Source organism: Pinus tabuliformis, chromosome X (genome assembly GCF_031772625.1).
Source record: "Pinus tabuliformis cultivar Carrire ecotype Pingquan chromosome X, CPIR1, whole genome shotgun sequence".
NCBI lineage: Eukaryota > Viridiplantae > Streptophyta > Pinopsida > Pinales > Pinaceae > Pinus > Pinus tabuliformis.
In genome coordinates, this window is record NC_142308.1 from 118,343,328 (window position 1) to 118,362,759 (window position 19,432).

General features: G+C 39.7%; 1 protein-coding gene across 1 annotated transcript; it reads left to right on the top strand.

Annotated features, from left to right (window-relative positions):
• Positions 1-2,493: 2,493 nt before the first annotated feature.
• LOC149138713 (hydroxycinnamoyltransferase-like) lies at positions 2,494-4,379 on the top strand. Its single transcript, XM_089449365.1, has 2 exons — positions 2,494-2,963; positions 3,281-4,379. The coding sequence occupies exons 1-2, from the start codon at positions 2,514-2,516 to the stop codon at positions 4,286-4,288; spliced, it is 1,458 nt and encodes a 485-aa protein (XP_089305491.1). The 5' UTR covers positions 2,494-2,513; the 3' UTR covers positions 4,289-4,379.
• The last annotated feature ends 15,053 nt before the right edge of the window (positions 4,380-19,432 follow it).

Genomic DNA, 19,432 nt, shown 5'->3' on the forward strand with positions numbered 1-19,432 from the left:
ATTTATATTTAAGGCAAATCAATTCGTATTAAATTTTGATATAAAATAACTAAAATAAAATCACTATAAAATAACTAAAATAAAAAGTGATTTTTAAAGATAAAAAATTTCTACTATATTAAAATAATGTCTTAAACACAAGAAAAACGGCCTCATCTGACGATGCGCTGGAGCAAGAAGGGAAACGATCCCGCGGATCAGAGTTAGAATCCTTGTTCGAAGAAGAAACTGAGGAGATAATCTGGTCCTCGTGATTGGGAAGATTGGTTAGAAGGAGAATTTGAAAAGCTATGGGAAGCGTCATCACTGCAAACGTCAGTTAAAGAAATCATCGTGGTTCTTATCCACAAGCTGAGAGTTGAAATCTGATCTCTGCTTATCCGGCTTCTAGAAAAATGATCAGGCACATCAGAACCCCTTGAAGATGGCAAATGCTTCCCACACAGTCCTTCAAATTTATTCGATTGCCTTCATTTCTTTGTCTCCTCCACACGTAGGACTTTTAATGCAGAGAACGCATCAACCCTGATACAAAGAGCAGGGAAGATGGAATTGAATATATGCAAGTGATGCGAGAATAATTACTGAGACAATCGATCTAATTCTCTCCTTGTCTTGCAAATTTCAGAGCGTAAGTGAGAAACACTGACTTTCAGAAAAATATGACAATTTTTTGGAACAATTGAGCCTCTGACAAATCCGAGCTAAAATCAGGAATCACAACATTACATTCCCGATCTTCTTTTCGATAATCGCTTTTGTTTAAACGAAATCTCAGAATGGAAGCCTTTGTGAGTTATGATTAAAGTAAAAATTTGTTTAAACGAAATCTCGGAATGGAAGCTTTTGTGAGTTATGATTAAAGTAAAGGTTTTTTGGATAGCTCTTTGGAATTCACCCTTATATCTCTACTATACTTACGTGATCCGTTGATCTCAGAAACTTGTTGGTCAAGATCGGTTGATCTCAAAAACGTGTTGATGCTAAAATATTGACGTGATTTATGGGAAAAATTTCGTTTTAATCTTAAAAACACACTTTATTAACTTTCGCTTAGTCTAACCAGGAGGAGGAGTTGCCCGGAAAATTATGGAAATTCCGATAAGTTTAGAGAAAATCCGAATCCGATCATGTTTAGGGAAAATTTGGCAAGGATTTATGTAAATCCAAGTTATAGTTGTTAAACTTCAAAATTTTAGGTGTCCTAGACATTTTTTATGGTGCGGAATCCATTTCCACCATCAAAAACATGATTCAAACACTGCTTCTACAAAAAAATTTAAATTTTTTTTTGCCGAGATTCCGACCACTTTTGACCGTCTAAACAATTCTTCTGCCTGGTAAAAGGACTCCAAAAAAGTTATTGAGAACATCATAATGATCGGTTATTTAATGTATAAAAAAAGAATTTTCTCCAAACATGTTTTTGTTTTTTTTCCAACAGCAAAAAATTTATTCTAATTTTAATTATTGTTTTTTAAAATAAGGTTTTTACTATATATGGTTTTAGCATTTTTTTGAAAAATCTAAAACAAATATGTTACTATTTAAGTAGAAAACCAAAAACTTCTCAAAATTAGATAAACTCTAATTAAATACTTAACATTAAATCTAAATTTCAAAATTTTATCACACTACCAATTTCCTTTTTCTTAACTTTTAAACGCTAGGAAACAATTTTCTTAACTTTTTAACGGGACAAAAAAAAATGATAATTTTGAAACACTCGTCTTAATACCTTTCCACTACAAAAATAAACTTTAAAAAGGAAAGATGCCTCTAGCAAATTGCAAATATACATCATCAAAGTAAGACGAATCTGACTATAAACAATAAGAAATATACGCTGCCAAAGGCATATGCATAGTCGTGAGGTTAGAGCATCACGAGTGGAATGATTTCAGAATTTTAAAACCGAAAACATCATGTGCATACAAGAACCCACCTGCTACTTTACCTTCCTGTTTCCTCTGCCGTCCCCATTCTCCTTGTACATTGCATCGCTTTCTGCAATCTCCAATGACGAGCGATCTGTCCACGGATCCATTCCCATTGAGGAAGGACGTCGTATTACTCACATTCAGTCTCCCAGGGATCGAGTTCTCATTGAGGAAGGACGAGGTATTAATCTCAATCATTACCCATTTTGATTTTTAACTTTAGTGTTTTCCTCTCTGGAACTTTTGTGAAGACCAAACTTAGATTTATTTGTTTGCCCTGCAAGCTTTGCTCTCTTTGTCTCTGAGTATATTTTTAAGAGGCTTGACGTGTTTTTAACAAGAGTTTAAAAGTAATTGTATATTATGTACAGTATTACGATTGCATTTGGTTTCGTATCTGTTGAGGACCTTGCAGCTTCGATTAGGTTTTCAGCTTTAATTAAGCTTTTCAGCTTTGAAATGAAATCTTACTCTACTGTTATATTACTAAGTTAAAACTTGTTTGGAGCTTAATACTTGCCTCCCCTTTTATTTTCATATAATCCTCAGCGGTTTTCTGAGAAACACGGGGCAATGGCGGGAGAGCAAGAAAATGTAAAAGTGTTGAGAGTTTCATCCGTGGTACCGGCCATTCCTACTATGAAGCATCACATGTTCCTCTCCAGCATCGATCTGTTTTATATTTCTTTTAACAATCAGAGGGTTATGTTCTATAAAATAGACGACGAGGCGATGGATTTTTCTACCATAACCGAGAAGCTTAAGAGGAGCCTGTCGTTGGTACTGGTGGACTTTTATCCATTCGCTGGTCGACTGGACATTAAGGCAGAAGAATCTAGTCGGCCTGAAATTGATTGCAACGATAGGGGAGTGGAATTCGTGGAAGCATCCATCGGTATGGCTTTTGAAGAGTTGGAAAAAGAGGAGTTTCGGCACAAAAGTTTGTTCAAGGAACTTGTGCGGAACCATGATTGTGATACATCGGAGAATGGAACTTATGACGGGCCTCTTCTCTCAATTCAGGTATGGAAAATTCAGGCAGAACAGAGATTTCTCTGAGATTAGCATTATTAAATGTTCATTATAGGTTATAAATCAGCATGTCTTTGATCCAAAAGGGTAATGAAAAGTTCATTTTTGTTGGTATTTAGAGAAGAAAGAAATTCAAATCTGGCATACCTGTAGGAAGACTACAATTTTTTGAAGGTGCAGTTTAAATGTATTGTAGCCTTTTTACCAGATTTGAGAAGAGAATAAGAAAAAGAATAATATTTGGGGATATCTGCCAGTTTCTTTTGCAATGACAAAAGTAATGAGAGGTTTCTGATGTTGCAGAGCAGGTCACAGCTTTTCTGGGAGGGGGAATTTGCATCGGAATCCATTTTCATCATGTTATTGCAGACGGGAGTTCCTTTTGGCATTTCATGAAGTGCTGGGCGGAATGTAGCAGAGGGCTTCCTATTTCCAATAAACCTGAGCACATCCGAGAAATCTTCAAACGTGACGAGAAGATTTGTGCACTGCCCAACGTTTCTTGGAGAGCTGAAGAAGTTGTCACTGATTGTATCAAGGAAGCACAGATTTTGAAGTTTGTGCGAGATGATTCACCGTCCTTGAATCATTCAGAAATTAATGTCAGCACGAACGATGCCATGATGGGGAACACAAATGAAAGCAGTGCTCAGATAATCAAATCCACAAAAGTTGACATAGATGTTGAATTGTATACTTTTGGATTCAGCGAAGAAATGGTTCGAAAGTTGAAAGAAAGAGCGCAGGCTTCAAGTTCAGTTGTGGCACTCATTGCACATTTTTGGAGATGCTTAACCAAAGCTCGAGAGGTCCCACACAATGAGTCCGTTGATATGTCAGTGCTTGCCAACCACAGAGGCCGAGTAAAACCACCCTTACCCCCAACGTATTTTGGGAACTGCGTGTGCGGGGGCTTTGCTCGGACTAGTGCCAAACAGCTCTTGGGGCAAGATGTCTGCTTTGCTGCCACTCTCATTCAAGAACTCATCAATTCCTGCACCATGGAGATGCAGCTAAATAATCTGATAGACTGGGTTTACTCTAATCAATCTGGTGTTATTTCAAATCTTTCTGAAACACTTGGAGCTTGCCGTTACTTTGCTAGCGTAGCGGGCTCTCCAAAATTCGGTGTATACGAAATAGACCATGGATGGGGGAAGCCGTTGAATGTGCAGTCTCCATACCTAGAGATAGGAGTTATATCGTTGATAGGCGGGAGAGACGAAAATGGAGCGAGGAGTATTGATGTATCCACTTGCCTTCCTCGCCATCAGATGGATACCCTAAAACAGATCGTCATGATCGTCCCTTCCTGATTTAACTGCTTCCTTCTCGTCTCTGTTCCTGGTTGAATTTCTTCCTTCGCTGCTGTGGAATTCATCATCCAATTCTTTTGGAATTGTGCAAGTCTTTCGTATGTTGATTTCTATAACAGATATTAAAGATTGAATGTTTGAGGATTTGACTGATAATTGTCCATCCAAACACTTAGCCTGGATTTGTGTTTTTTTTTGTATTTGCTATAATGTAACAGTGGAGTTTGCAATCTTTTTTCAAACAGAAAGAACACTTTCTATTAAAAAAAATACATCTATCGCATAATAGCATTGATCAGATAGTCCGCTAATCCCTGGACTCTATCTTGTTACCACTCAAAAATAAAATACATATATCCCATAATAGCATTGATCCGACAGTCCGCTAATCCCTGGACTGTGTCTTGTTACCACTCAAAAATAATATACATATATCGCATAATAGCGTCGATCAGACAGTCCCCTAATCCCTGGACTGTCTTGTTACCTCTCAAAAATGAAGAAAAAAAAACTGCCACTGCTATGAATTCAAACAAGAAGCCATACAAAAGTGTGAAGTCCAGCAATCAACAAAACCGAGAAATTGAAACCTGTGAATAGAGTAGCCAGAGATAGAGAACCCTGCAGCCCAAAAAGTTATCATGATCTTTATATCGGAATGTGTCCATCCCCAGTAGGATACCATTGTCAAATGACTGGAAAGAAATCCAATCAGTCACCAACAGCAAACCTTCCTTTGAGAGTCGATCAGCTTCACTGTTTTGTATCCGGTAGATGTGGGAGATGGAGATGATGTGGAACACAGAGATCAGGGCTCTAATTCTGAGTTTCTAGGTCTCAAGCGCTGGAGAGTTAAGTGAACTTCTCGCATTTTAGTGAACCTTTCGCATTTGCTCATTCAATAATGGATTTGGAGTCTCCAAAAACAGTGATTTTCGCATTTGATAATTCAATAATGGATTTGGAATCTCCAAAAACAGTGATCTCCTTATACAGTGATCTCCTTATTCCAAACCAGGTAACACAATGTAAGACCCCAAAGAATCAGCACCTGTAGGACCCCAAAAAATCAGCACCAGTGTTGGAACCAAGTCCACAGTACCAATGAAATATGTAAAAGCGCACTGACCTTAAGTGAATGGCCACGCCACAACCACATAGTGAATGACGATGCCACAACCACAACCACAGAGTCCAAATGATGAGGCACCGTCAAAAATAACCAACCGGAAAATCAGACCAATGTCACTAGGGCCCAGGGGGAGGAGGCCATTTGGGAACAGAAAACAAGGAGGTGGCAAATTCCAAGTAGTAAGATAAAATCTTGCAGCTGGTCCGCTAGATGACCGGTTTCACTGGAGTTTGTAAAGGAGTGTAAATGGAATCCGGTTTTGTTATGTATATTTTAAGTCACATAAGGCTCCACAGAAAAGTTGAAAATTTGGCCGTACGATAAATGACCAATGATTTGGCCCTTTTCAACCTTATGTCTGAGTCGAATAATTTTTTTTGGCACTAGTCTATTTATGAGGAGAAGCTGCCTCAGGTCTCAAATGTTAAGTATGGAAACCGCCTGGAATATATAGTTCCAGGTCAACTTGATTATGTGGAGAAAGATGAGGGTTAGAATTCATAAAATAGAACAATCTGCAGATTCAAGAGCAAAATTATTAGGTTTTAAAGTGATGACCAGCATCTTAATATGGCACCCAGTAATAATGCACCGATTACCTAGTGTTATAAACTCTTTAAACTAAAGAAATGGTTTTTATTATTTTCATTGAAATTTACTTTTTATAACCTATTAAATTCATTAGAAAAAACACGGAGTTTTTAATAAACCACACCCTAACTATAATGAATTTTTTAATAAACCACAATCTAACTCAGCAAAACATTCCAAGGGTTGCACCTCTTTAGGAGTTGATATGTGCATGGTTCACTGAGAAAAATCCATAAAGAAAATTGATTCATGCTCCTTTACTCACTACTTTAAATAAATCTTCTTGTTCTATACATTTCAAACTCCTAAGTAACACCATGCATTATGTTACATGAACATGCGTTCATTACCTTTGCTCTCCACACAAACCCAACACCATGCACAAGAAAAGGACGACCAATCCTCACGGTATACTCTGCCTAGCACTCATCATTTTTTATCGCTGTGCATTGCATTGTGTTAGCCCTACATGGTTCAGACCTTCATTAATATGGTTCTCCATAAGAACTGAAAAGACTTCTCCATGCCCTAATACTATATGTAGTTTCAATGTTTTGATGGATTGAGGTGTAGGAGGGACGACTTTAATGGCACATTTAACGTCAATATGTAAGAAGAAATTGTGGTGAGTTTTTCTTTGGACTATTTTATTCATGAATATTTTATTTTCTCGTTATTTTTATTTATTTGTAGATTTGAGAATATTTCGAAAATATAGGTTATTTGTCTTTTAATAAAATGAGTTGTTTTTAATGTAATTTTTTTCTAAGTTTTTTAGGTGCCTTTTGCCTATCTAATTTCTCTAAAATCTGATAGGAATTTATTGAAATCACAAGTTTGATGGGTAATCGCTGCAAAATCCAAGTGTCCTAAAAGTTTTTCAGGGCCCTGAATTCATATATACAATTAAAAAACCAATTTAAATAACACAAATCAAGATTTCAGCTCACATATTCTAGCGAGATTCCGGCACTAGAAAGTCCAAAAAGTCAGACTAAAGACAACTCATTAAAATTTCACTTCCTTTACTTAGGCCATCTTTATGACCATTATAAATTTTAAAATCATTAGGAAATTTGGAAATAAATACAAAGTCAATTATTTGATTTCAATCATACATCAAATTTCTAAAATTATTCAAAAATTTATAATCAATTTAATTTCAAGTTCATTGTTGATATTTCTCATTGTGCAGTTTTCAAATATATTGTGTCTCACATATCATACCAGAACACCAGAGCAGTTTGGCCTGTCTGGCCAAGACATATCTGGAGAGTTGATTCAACCTCCAACAACCATTATCTTATCTGGAGAGTTCATTCAACTTCCAACGGCCATTTTTGGTACCTTGTATAGATATACTTCTCTACTTGGTGTTCCAAGATATCTGAATATGGCAAATCCTTCTCTTGAAAACAATTTGTTGCAACATTTTCCTTGGAACCTTCCTTTGGCTTGCAAGTTTCTTGTAACGTGTCCGTTAAGAATGTTGCACCGTATATTGGATCTCATAGCAGTGAAAGGACGACCACCTTTAGCTATTTCAATATGGATGAAGATGATTGGTTGGTATCGTCAGTTTGCGTTGTTTCAATTACATTCTTGTTCTCACTGATGCGTGGAATGCCTTCAAGAAGGCGGCTTACTGGTTTGCTGTGCTCGGCACTCTCTTTTTTTTTTTAATTGATTATTTGAATTTAGTTGTACATTCAGACAATAAATTTCAATTATTATCACAATTTTTATTGGGAGGAAGACCAGGTGGTTGCGCTGAGAGGCTCATTCTACAATCCAGTGTGAGGGACATGTGTAAGTATGTCACTTCCTCAAAAAATAATTTTCACTAATGCCAACCAAAAAAAATAATTAAATAAACAATTAATAATTGAAAAGAAGCTCATTTTACAACCCAGTGTTTCACTTCTATTCTACTTTGTTTTTTGATATTTCACTTTCACTCTTCAAGTAATAAATAAAATATTTCCATATCTATCTATAATTTTATATAACTTTACAGAGATAAAGTAATTAAAAAAAAATTATATTTCTCTTATAAATATCTCAATATAGAACTTAAATAAATTGTTTGAATATCCATATTAACTAATATATTTCAGTATGAACCCCCTCTCTCCCCATAATATGTGTGTATTAATGTTTACTTTTTAAAAATATTTCAACCCTGGAAAAGAAAAATTAATTAAAGATAAAATAATGTAATTATTTGTTAATAAGAGGAAAATGTGTAACTCATTCAATTTTTAATATACAATATTGATAATGATAAAATATTCAAAAATACAATATAAACAATGAAAAATTACCACTATAGGTTTATCTTAATCATATATTTATCAAAAGGGATTAAATCTTTTGATGTGTAATTTTTTTTTCAATTTTGAAATTTGATCCCTCTGGGATCTTGGTAGATCCATGGTTAAAATGGATCTATACTAGTTGAGCTGAGAGACGCATTCTACAATTCAATATGAGGGACATGTGTAAGTATGTCACGTCCTCAAAAAATAATAAAAATAACCATATAAATAAATAATTAAAAATGGTGGAGAGGCTCATTCTACAATCCAGTATAAGGGACATGTGTAAGTATGTCACATCTTCAAAAAATAATAAAAATATTTTTCACCAATGTCAACCAAAACAAAAAAAAAAGAAAAACAAAAGTTAAATAAACAATTAAAAATCAACTAGAGAATCATTTTACAATCCAGCATTTCACTTTTATTCTACTTTGATCTTTGATATTTCACTTTCACTCTTCAAGTAATAAATAAAATATTTCCATGTCTATCTTAAATAATATAATTTTATATAATTTATAGAGATAAAGTACTTAAAAATAGATTATATTTCTCTTATAAATATCTTAATATATAACTTAAATAAATTGTTTGAATATCCATATTAACTAATATATTTTAGTATGAACTCTCTCTCTCTATTATGTGTGTGTTAATGTTTACCTTATTAAAATATTTCAACACTCTAAAAGAAAAAGTAATTAAAGATTAAATAATGTAGTTATTGGTTAATAAGAGGAAAATGTGTAACTCATTCAATTTTTAATATAAAATATTGATAATGATAAAATATTCAAAAATACAATATAAACACTGAAAAATTACCCTCCCCCATGTGTTGATCACCTTTACTACTCAATCTTGGTCACTTGTTCCACCAAAACTACATTGGTTGGGCTATGGGGTCTTATCACTAGTGTTTAGCCTTGAAGCCAACTCTTACTGAGCTTGATAAAATTCTGTCGTGACTACAAAAACATTAAGGTTAAGGGAATGAAATAAGGCTTCCACCTGAGTCATTTCCAAAGGATTTATGCCCAAGACTTGGCTATGGTGCTTCTGACTGAAACTTGAGCCATTGATGCTATATATATGTTCTTGAATCTGAAGATTTTCAAAGGGACTTGCCCCTTTCCCTATACATAATGCATAGTTGGACTGAGTGTGATTTCACCACATAGTGTTGAACCTAGTGGTTTCGTAAGAGACTCTCCCACTTGAATTATTACCATAGTAGGTTGAAGGAAGCACTTTAGTACTCGTTACCAAACTCAAGAGACTTAGCCAATCTCTTCAATTGCGACTTAAGCACACAACCATACTGCTAACAGTATTACACATAAGATACACTCAACATTGACACAGTGCATGCCAATCACCAATTTCATCAATCTCTAAGCATACATAGAGCCTTAATTGACCCTTTGACAGGAAATCACTTTATTTCATATCTTCACTGCAAGAAAAGAGCTTCAATAATTCCTTTAAGCATTGATACAAGGGTTTGAGTGTCCAAAACACATAATCCTCTTAACAAGTACTCCTTGCACTCACACGGATGTATTTACCTACATGATCTAAAAGTGGAGGAGTTCAATTCTTTCTCTCTTTCCAAAATCAAATGAAACAAAAACTAGGACCATGTTGATGCTTTGCAAGCATGAAAATGGATCTTCAAAAGCAACATGTTTGTTTAGTGTCCTTTCAAGCATGAATTAATTCTCATGTGCAAGTTAATCATAATGAACATAACACATATAAATCATGTAGGCATAGAGAAGACAAACACAAGGTTTGATGACGAAGTTCACCCCTCCTGGGCTACATCTCCGGGTCTGTCAACATGACTAGACCACTCATATTTCAGTGTAAAAATAAAGTACATAAAGTATGTTGATGACCATGCGGCTATTTTCCTTTCAAGGAAATGTTCTCTTGTAGAGAAATCTCACATAAAATCAAAATGACAACCTACAATCACCATGTAAACTACAACAATACAAGGAGTCTTCTACAAATATCCTAGACCTCATCTGAAAATGAGCATACATGCAAAAAGGACATAATCCAAGCTTCCCTCAACTTGACATAGAGAGAAAAATGTCCAAGAGTTGAACCCTACAAGTATTAGCTGTTGAAAATGAATTCTGAAGGTGAGGAAACCCCTACAAGGTCTTCTTCATGCTCAACACCCTTAGAAAATGCTACCAATCCCTGCTTGATCCATACACCCCTTATCCTCCAACCTACAAAAAGGCCATCTAGATGTGCTTAAAACAAAAAAAAAAGGTCATCAATGGATTCAGAACATCCAAAAAGCCCTTGATAGCCTATTTCTGAGCTCAAATTGGTGAAAAACTCAAACATTTATGAGCTACAAGCTCATACATGAACTTTACTATTAACCATCCTACAATTTCACTGTTTTAGCTAACGGACCTACAATTCTGCCTTGAGATTCACTAACTGAGCGACGAATTCACCCTCCACAGGTGCAATTTTTTGGACCATTAATTCTCCCTCTAATGCCTTAGGGCTGAAAAATGTAGACATATGGGTTAGGGGCCCAGGGCTGGGCTAACCGCTCGTCCTTCCCGTTGTGCCCCTTTTCCTTCGTCGCTGGGTCATGTTGTGGTCCAAATGACCATGGGTTAGCGGCTATTTCATAGTGCCCTTCCCACAAGCACTTGAGCTTTCCACTATGGGTCACGTGACTGCGCATGTGCCTTGGGGCTAGGCCCTTAGGGGCTGGCCCCCTTTGCATTCTGCGCACTTGGTCAAATAAGGTGTCATGTGACCCGGGGTTAGCCCCTTAGGGGATGGCCCCCAACTTTCTACCTCTAGTCGTTGTATAGGCTCTGGTGTTGGGTTATATGGCACGTTTCTCGTGGGAAGGGGTCTATGGGTCGGGGCTAAGCCCTAGCCCTTGGCGCCCCTTGCTTGCGGTCTTGTGGGCGCAAGGTGGTCATGGGCTAGGGCTTAGCCCTAGGCCCCTCCCCCATGTGCGCCAGATATAAACCATTTGTATAGTTTTTACACCATACATAATAAGAAACATGCAACGATCTAGTGGTTAGGCCAGTGGTTGCTTGTTGGGAGGTCACAAGTTCGACTCTTGTGGGTTGCTCGACCTCCATAAAAAAAATTTAGATGAGTGTGGGGAGGCCATGTGGCTACCTCCCATTGGCCCACGTGGCTTCATGCTCTTGGTCCATCCAATACACACCATCAACCAATAAAAAGCCTGCAATTTTTTTACCAATGGAGGGAGGCCAAGTGGCAGCCTACCATTGGCCCTCAAAAACCCAAAAAACACAGTCAAAACCCAAATTTTGCCATTTTTCCCTGTTTGGGAAAATGGTCAGCGGGCTATAACTTGAGCTCCCAGTGTCAGATTGAGGTGAAACGAACATTGTTGGATTCAGAATGGCGGACACTTCGATTTTGTGTTGGTTCGAACAAGTTCTAGGCACTTTCATTTTCAAGCATAAATTTGATCACTTGATCACACCTCCTCACTAAGAACTTTTGGACTCCAAAAGTTTACTTCCCTAGTTCATATAAATATGTTGCAACTCAAAAATACCCAAAAACTCAATCCAAATTGAAAAATGCCTCCCTTCAGGCCCCAATCAAGGCACTTCACTTATCATCCTCACGAAGGCCTGTTGTCCGGTCAAGAATCGAGCCAACATTCTTATTGATGTTGCAGGAACAATATACCGATGAGTGGAATATGAACATTCTCTTTAATCTCATCTTTGCACGGCTCCAAAATACTTCATCTTAAAGTAAAAATTGTTGAAGATAAACTTGATTCCATCTTGGAACTCATAAGAAAAATGAATATGCTTAAGCATCCTCAAACTAAGCTTGTACATGAAAAATGCATTGCTGCAAAAATTTTCAATGGCAACATTGACCTTGCCTACAAACACAGTCATCTTATACAATCTTGAAAACGAAGATTTGATTCACACAAGTTTCATCTTGAATACTTGTATTAGTGAACATGTGACAATTTATAGACAAACTTGAATGACAAACTTTGTACATTCACTACAAAGTCCTTGAAAATGTGGACCTATAAAAATCCAATACATACATCAATGAAAACATCTACTTGTTGAACATAGTGACAATTATGTTCACTTTACAAAAGTACCTAAATAGGTAATGACAACAAGTATTTACAAACAATTTTCAAAACATCTTTACAACAGGTCTACCTAAATCTTGCCTCTCCTAGGCTTTTGGGTTCTCTTCTTGCACCATCTTGTTTTGAAGGTCGCTTAGGATTGTGGAGAGTCCTCTTTGCTACCTCTTGAACCCCTTGCATTATGCAACATAATCTCCTTACCTTTCCTTGAACGAAGCTCTGGATGCAACTTCCAACATCATTCAGTGCCATGTCCATGCACTTTGCAATGAGTGCAGAAAAACTTCTTCTTGTTTGCAGACATAGAAGCTCTCTCATGCAAAAGAAAGTTGTTATGTTTGATGCCTAGAATTTCATTCATTCTTTTAACCATTACTATGCGTTGCTCACACACAACTACACAATGGTCAGAAGCATCACAAAATGTACAAGGGTATTAATTCCACAAGTATTCAAAATTTCCATGCATTGGAAAACACTCTTGAGAGTTATACCTGTCTTTAGAGTTGCAACTTTGACGGTTGTCACAAGGTGGTGACATCTCATGCTCAGATGTTTGATGTACCTCAAGCCTTTTGGAGCATTCTCCAAACTCCCTTCGGCTATATCCCAATCCCTGGTACTTTGGTCTTTCCTCAACCATAATTAGATTGGTAATGCCTTGACCATTTTTGCCAAGACCTCCACCTTCATATCCCATCTTAGAAAGAAACTTCATACCTATGCCCTTGTTATGTTGCTTAAATGCTGCAAAAGAGTTATTATGCAAATGAATGGAAGTAGTAGTACTTGAGATACTGATTACCTCTTTAAACATCCTTTTTGCTTTTGATGATGACAATGACAACCAACTTGTAGATGAATCTAACCATCCAATATTGTCCACTACCATAGGGTTTGCTTCTTGGAGATGCTTACAAAACTCACATGCATCATCTTCCACATCTGGTCCAAAACCACTATTTGAACCACGAGCACATATTGGTTTCATCTTAGAAGTATCTCTTTCTGGTGCAGGAGTAAACTTTCTGCAACTTTCTCATAAAACACTTGCTCCAACACAAAGTGCATGTGCCTCTTCTCCTCTTTAGCTATCTCCAACATCCTTCTTAACTCTATGTTCTCCATACGAAGAGCCAAATTTCACTCCTCAAGTTCTTGGATACTATCTTTGCTACCCATATTGCAACTTGGTCAACCGGTGCTCTGATACCAAACTGATATGAAAATAGAAGAGGTCAATTCTGCCTCTCTTTCCAAAATAAAATCAAACAAAAACTAGGACCGTGTTGATGCTTTGCAAGCATGAAAATGGGTCTTCAAAAGCAACATGTTTGTTTAGTGTCCCTTTGTTGGCTTAAGGGGGGCCTAACCCAGGTTCAGTGTTAATTAGCCAAACAAATCCCTACACTACTGGCCCTTTCGGCATCAACCCGTAGAGCGCGGATTGAAGTCTCACCCGAAGCAGTATCGAGGGATGTTGGAACCAAGTTTCTACACCCTGAGATGGTTGTGATGTCGGTTTATTCCTTTTATTCCTGCCTTCACGTAGGTCACTTCGCTCTAGGGCTTGCCAGACGAGCCCTCTATTTCGCCCTTCAATACCTCTGCGAAAGGGTATGATCGCCCTTCCCGTAGCCCAAACCTACGGCTTAGGTACTTTCACGCTGCTATGGCAGTGTACCGTGTAGATTCCTAAACTAGTATAAGTGTCTTACTTATATTATTAGATAATCACAGTTAGTACCACATAGATAGATATCCTTAATTGCGTTCAATTATCCAATGTAATTGCATTCATTCACACATCATATAAACATTAAAAAGGGAATTCATACATAAAATGACAAGATGCATTAATTGGAAACAAAGACACAAAATTGCAGAATACTCTTCTTTATTGATATTTCCAAGTAACTATAGACTCTATCAACCCTTTGCACACAACTGCAGGGGTCCGCTCACTTATCTGCGGACTTCCACCCTAGGCCCATGCGCACTCAGCTGCAGAGCCTCTACCTACGCTACGACCTAAAACTTAGATTTCTTACATCAGAGCTATGACTTTCTTATCTTGTATGTCTCTAAACCTACTTAGAGTTTAGCTCTTTTTATACAATCCCATGGTTCGCAAACCATGGGTAGATCTCTTACAGCCAACTTTACTTTACAAAACTAAGAGCGGAGAACTATTTATGACTCATGACACCTTCGTGCTCCGCGACCACAAAATGCGGAGTCTTTACAAGTTTCTTTCAAAATTTGACCAAAACATGGGATTTTAGCCCCAAAACTATCCTCGGGGGATCCCGTTCCCAACAGGCCCCCAACAAAAACATCGTGACTCACCCTCGAGTCACTCGGTAGGTGTGAAGATCTTTGCACGAAGCCCTTCTAGCTCAACTCTTATGACTGCAACCTCAGCCATGCACTGTGCGGCTGCCTGATTCGCGTCTTCCACTGTCTACTCGGTCACTGCTCCTGCACTGTCAACCTGAAGCTTTTGCTATGTCGCTTGCAAAGTTGCAAGCTTGCCTTTGATAGATCCTGTCACTGCATAAGCCTCATCTAGCCAAGGCTTCAATCTTGCCTTCAACATTGCTTCCTTATGTAGCGCCACATCCACCTGTTCCTTCAGCTGCTTGGCCTCCTGTAAATTGGCTAGTCTTTGTGTCAGCGTGATGGTTTGCGTTGTGCCCTTAACCTCATTGTAGCGTTGTTGTAGCTCGCATGATTTAGTCTCTAGCTGTTGTACATTGGGGTCCTCCTACAAGCTAGTTAGGACCTCAAATGACCGTTCAAACAATTGCGTGCAGTCTGCTACTGCACTATCCACCATCGCAACTGCTTCTGTGACAGCGGTTGCTCACTGTTCCTTCACTTCTAGCAGAGTTGAAGGCTAGGCCCTCAACTGTAACTCTGTAATTTGCAGGTTCAACTCCAACTGAACCTGCGCCATCTCAGTCTGAGTGTCACACACCCCTGTGGCCAGCTTACGGATGCGTACCTCAACTGGCTCCTCCTCCAGAATGGCCAACTCTAGGACCATTCGGCATGCCTCCTCAATGACCTGCATAATCTGCTTGCTATGATTGGTCACCTCGGTGTCAGCGGTGATGCCAACATTTCTCTGTAGGGCCATCTGCTCGTTGTTGATTTGTTGTTCACTGATCACCTAGAGGGAGCGATGCTCACGAGCCCTTAGTTATGCAATTACTCCATCCTGCAAGAGGTGGAGTGCTTCACGTAGGAGCGCTGCTAGGTTCAACCCTACTCCCTTTAGGGCACTGACAGTGGGCCTGTCAGCCTCATTCTCTGTGGTCAGTGCTCCATCTGGCAGCACTATCGCACTGGAAGCCTTCATGCGCAGCATATCGGCAACCTCTGAAGTGCCGATAGCCAAGCTGGTAGACACCGTGCCAGCCTGTGATGCGCGAGTCTACAGCCCCTGCAACCTTGTCTGGATAGAACCCAAGATGATCCACTATTTCTATTCAAATTGTTACAGGGCCTCCATGGTGACATCCTTTACTGTGTCATCGATATATGCAAGTCACCCTCTGTTAATGTGATGGGGTCTAGTGAGGTCTTGCTCGCCTTTGATTTCTTCTTGGACCCTCCCTTTTCCAGCTCCCTTGGGTGCTTGATGCAGGTGGATGTCTCCTGAGGGTCCGTGTTGTGTTGTTTAGTCTCCTCTTCTCTCTCAGGTGAAGACGACCTCGTGCCTTTGTCAAAGCCCTACTCTGTCCCACTTGTCTGCTTCCTTATCTGTTGTGCGGCCTCGCACTCCGCCTAGGCCTTATCCACAGCCTCCTTTTTCCTCTTTTCAGCTAGCTGTGCCATCTTAAGCTTGGCCTCCTCCTTCTTCTTTTACACGGAGGACTTGCTCCCTCCCACTGCCAAGTTTGTGGTAGTGCGCCACTCTGCCGGCCATTGATCAAGCACCACATCAATGGCGTCATTTGTTTCCAGATAAGGCAAGTCATACCATTTCTATGCAGGGTCCTTCCACACCCTGATGGATACTCAATGGAAGTTATCTTTGAATTCAACGTAGCCCTGCAGGTTGGCATACACCGTTGGCGACAATAACGGTTTACGATTGATGGCCATCCAAATGTTCATCTCTATCAAGATCCAAAAGATCTTATTGTCCTTGACTTGCTACACATCCTTGGTCGCCCATAGCGAAGCGTACTTTGCTACTTCATGGAGGTCTAGCACGACCAAAGGGAACTCGCTGTCTTCTGGCAGCTCCCACGCTACCAGCACAATTCAGAGCAAGAGCCACGCGTAGTGGAACGTCTTGCTAATCTCTTGTGCTTCACGGTAGTTCGGCAAGAACTCTCCGCGAAGGTAGTCCAACCAGTTGAACTGGACTCCTTTAGCACACTGTGCTACTAGCGTGACGACAGGTGTTGACACCTCATCGTCACGACACTTCCTCATCACCTTCCCTGCTAAGATCTGAGTAGCTACCTTCATAGCGGGGTCGCAGATACTGGATATAGCATATCCGCGTGACTTCTTCACCAGTTTAAATTTTTCTTTCATTGATTTTGCGAGAGCCTGCTCGCCACCTTTTCTGCCAAAGATCATGGCCGGTTTCTCTCCTGTATACAACAGTCATGTTATTCGGTGAATCAACCTATTCGTGATGGGTATCGGCTCCTCCAGCCACAGACACCCATCATGCACCAAGCACAACAACTGCTTGATGACCAAAACCGTTACTGAGGTGTAGTTGTAGTGCGACACCCAAAGCAAGTTGAGCAACCCTACCTTTTCTACTCCCTTGAGCCACCTCCGTGGCTCCAATGCAATCATTCCCATATTTGTATCAATGATGCGGCACATCAGCTGCTCGGTCGCTAGATGTGGAAACTTCTCATGGTTTGCCAAGTCCTAGTCTTCGAGTTTCAGCAACGGCACTCATGCCAAGCATGGACTGTCGAAACAAATTTCGTCTGATAGCAGAGGGGTTTGCAGGGGAGTCTTTCTCTCATCGATGTCCTTTGGTATCTTGGTCTTAGGTTTGTGTGGAGGGACATACTCCGGCAACTGAATAATAGGGTCAGTACCTTGGGCTTCAACCTTCTCCACTTTAGCTCCCACATCCTCATCGTTCATCAGGATGTCTTCAATGTCTTCCTCCTCTGATTCTAAGTTTATGGCCTTGCCTTTCTCCTATGCGGTGGGTTTTGGTGGGTTTCTCCTTGGCGATGCGCACGTCGGTATGAAAGGCTGCTTGCCCTTTTTATCCTTCACAGGATCTTTAGTTGGGGTCGGCTTTGGTCTCATCATTCTCAATGATTTAGGGACTTCAGCGAGCACCTCGGCGACATCTGGAGCAGCTACTTCTACCTCTATTTCCATTTCCTGTGCCGCCTCCTCTACTACTTCTTTGGTATTTATAATTTTTGCGGTGCCGACATAACACTTTCTAACAGTGCTCACGAAGTCTCTAGCAAGTTTTCAAATGTGATAATCTCTTTGAAAGCCTCGAAGAATTCTTGGTTCATGGGTACCTAAGAGCTCAACAACTCAATTCTCAAAATACCAAGCATTTTTCGCTGGACAACCACTTCTAATTTATAGGACATTTTGAACTCAAATCTGACTGTTCCCCCCAAATTCAATTCATTAATGCCGGATTGGCGACATATTTTCAAGGATCCGAGCCATAAATTTTGTCTTAAATGCCGGCTACCCGCTCTATTTGGCCGCATTTCAACCGTCAAATCATGAATAGTGACTTTAACGGTCACTTTTCGGCCGACCTGCGCTATTTATCCCTAGGTAGAGCAACTCCCTCCATGCTGCCGCAAACCCTATGACACTTCATTGCTTCGCACAATCCTCCAATCATGCAGATCCCCATCCCAGGCAGTGTAGTTTACAGTCCTGTGCCTCCTTTTAGCTGCCTAGAGTGCTAAGGCTGTGCTACCTTCATCTAGTCACATGGCCGGACCGCCAGTGTATGGCTTCAAGCGATTGCCATTCGCCTTTCTTGGGAAGGGCTCTCCATTCAATTTGACTAGTTGTACTGCTCCTCTCGCGGTAATTTCCTTAATGACATAGGGCCCTAACCAGTGCATTCTGAATTTCCCTGGAAATTTATCAAACTTACTATCATATAACAAAACTAGGTCATTTACCTTAAAGGTGCACAACTTAATATGTCGATCATGCCATGCCTTTTCACGCTGCTTTTGGACCTGTTGGTGAAATCCAGCTAGAAATATCTCTTCCTCAAGTTCATCCAGCTGTGCAAGCCTTTCCTCCAGGGCTCCGTGATCCGTCATACCTGTGAGCACCATTATGCGCAGACTAGGCACAATATATTCCATAGGCATTACCGCTTCAACACCATAGACAAGCCTAAAGGGGGTTTGTCCAGTCAACTTCTTGCATGTCGTTCGATAAGCCCATAGTATTGCAAGTATGCATAGGTCCCAATCACTTCGCTGAGCATTGCAAACCTTGGTCAGTGCGTTTTGAGCACTTTATTGAATTCTTCCACTGTCCCATTAGTCTGCGGGTGATAAGGTGTGCTCTTCTGGTGATATACCTAAAATTCCTCCGTTAGTGCGCTGATCGTCTCATTCAGAAAGTGCGTACCACGATCACTCATCAAGACCTTTGGACATCCAAATCATGTCAGTACATACTCAAAGATGAACTTTGTGGCAGTCACACCTGTGCAATCCTTCAGAGGCTGAACCTCCGCCCAACGAGTGAAATACTTTGTCGCGGTGGTAATGTACCTCACCCTTGTCTTTCCTTGGGGCCGAATGGATCCCACAAAATATATCGCCCATTTCTCAAAGGGTTGCAATGTCATCTGTGGATTCAAAGGTATCTCATCCCTCCACGATGTCCTGCCAGTCCTTTGACACACATCGTATGCCTTGCAATACACTTTTGAGTCCTAATGGAGC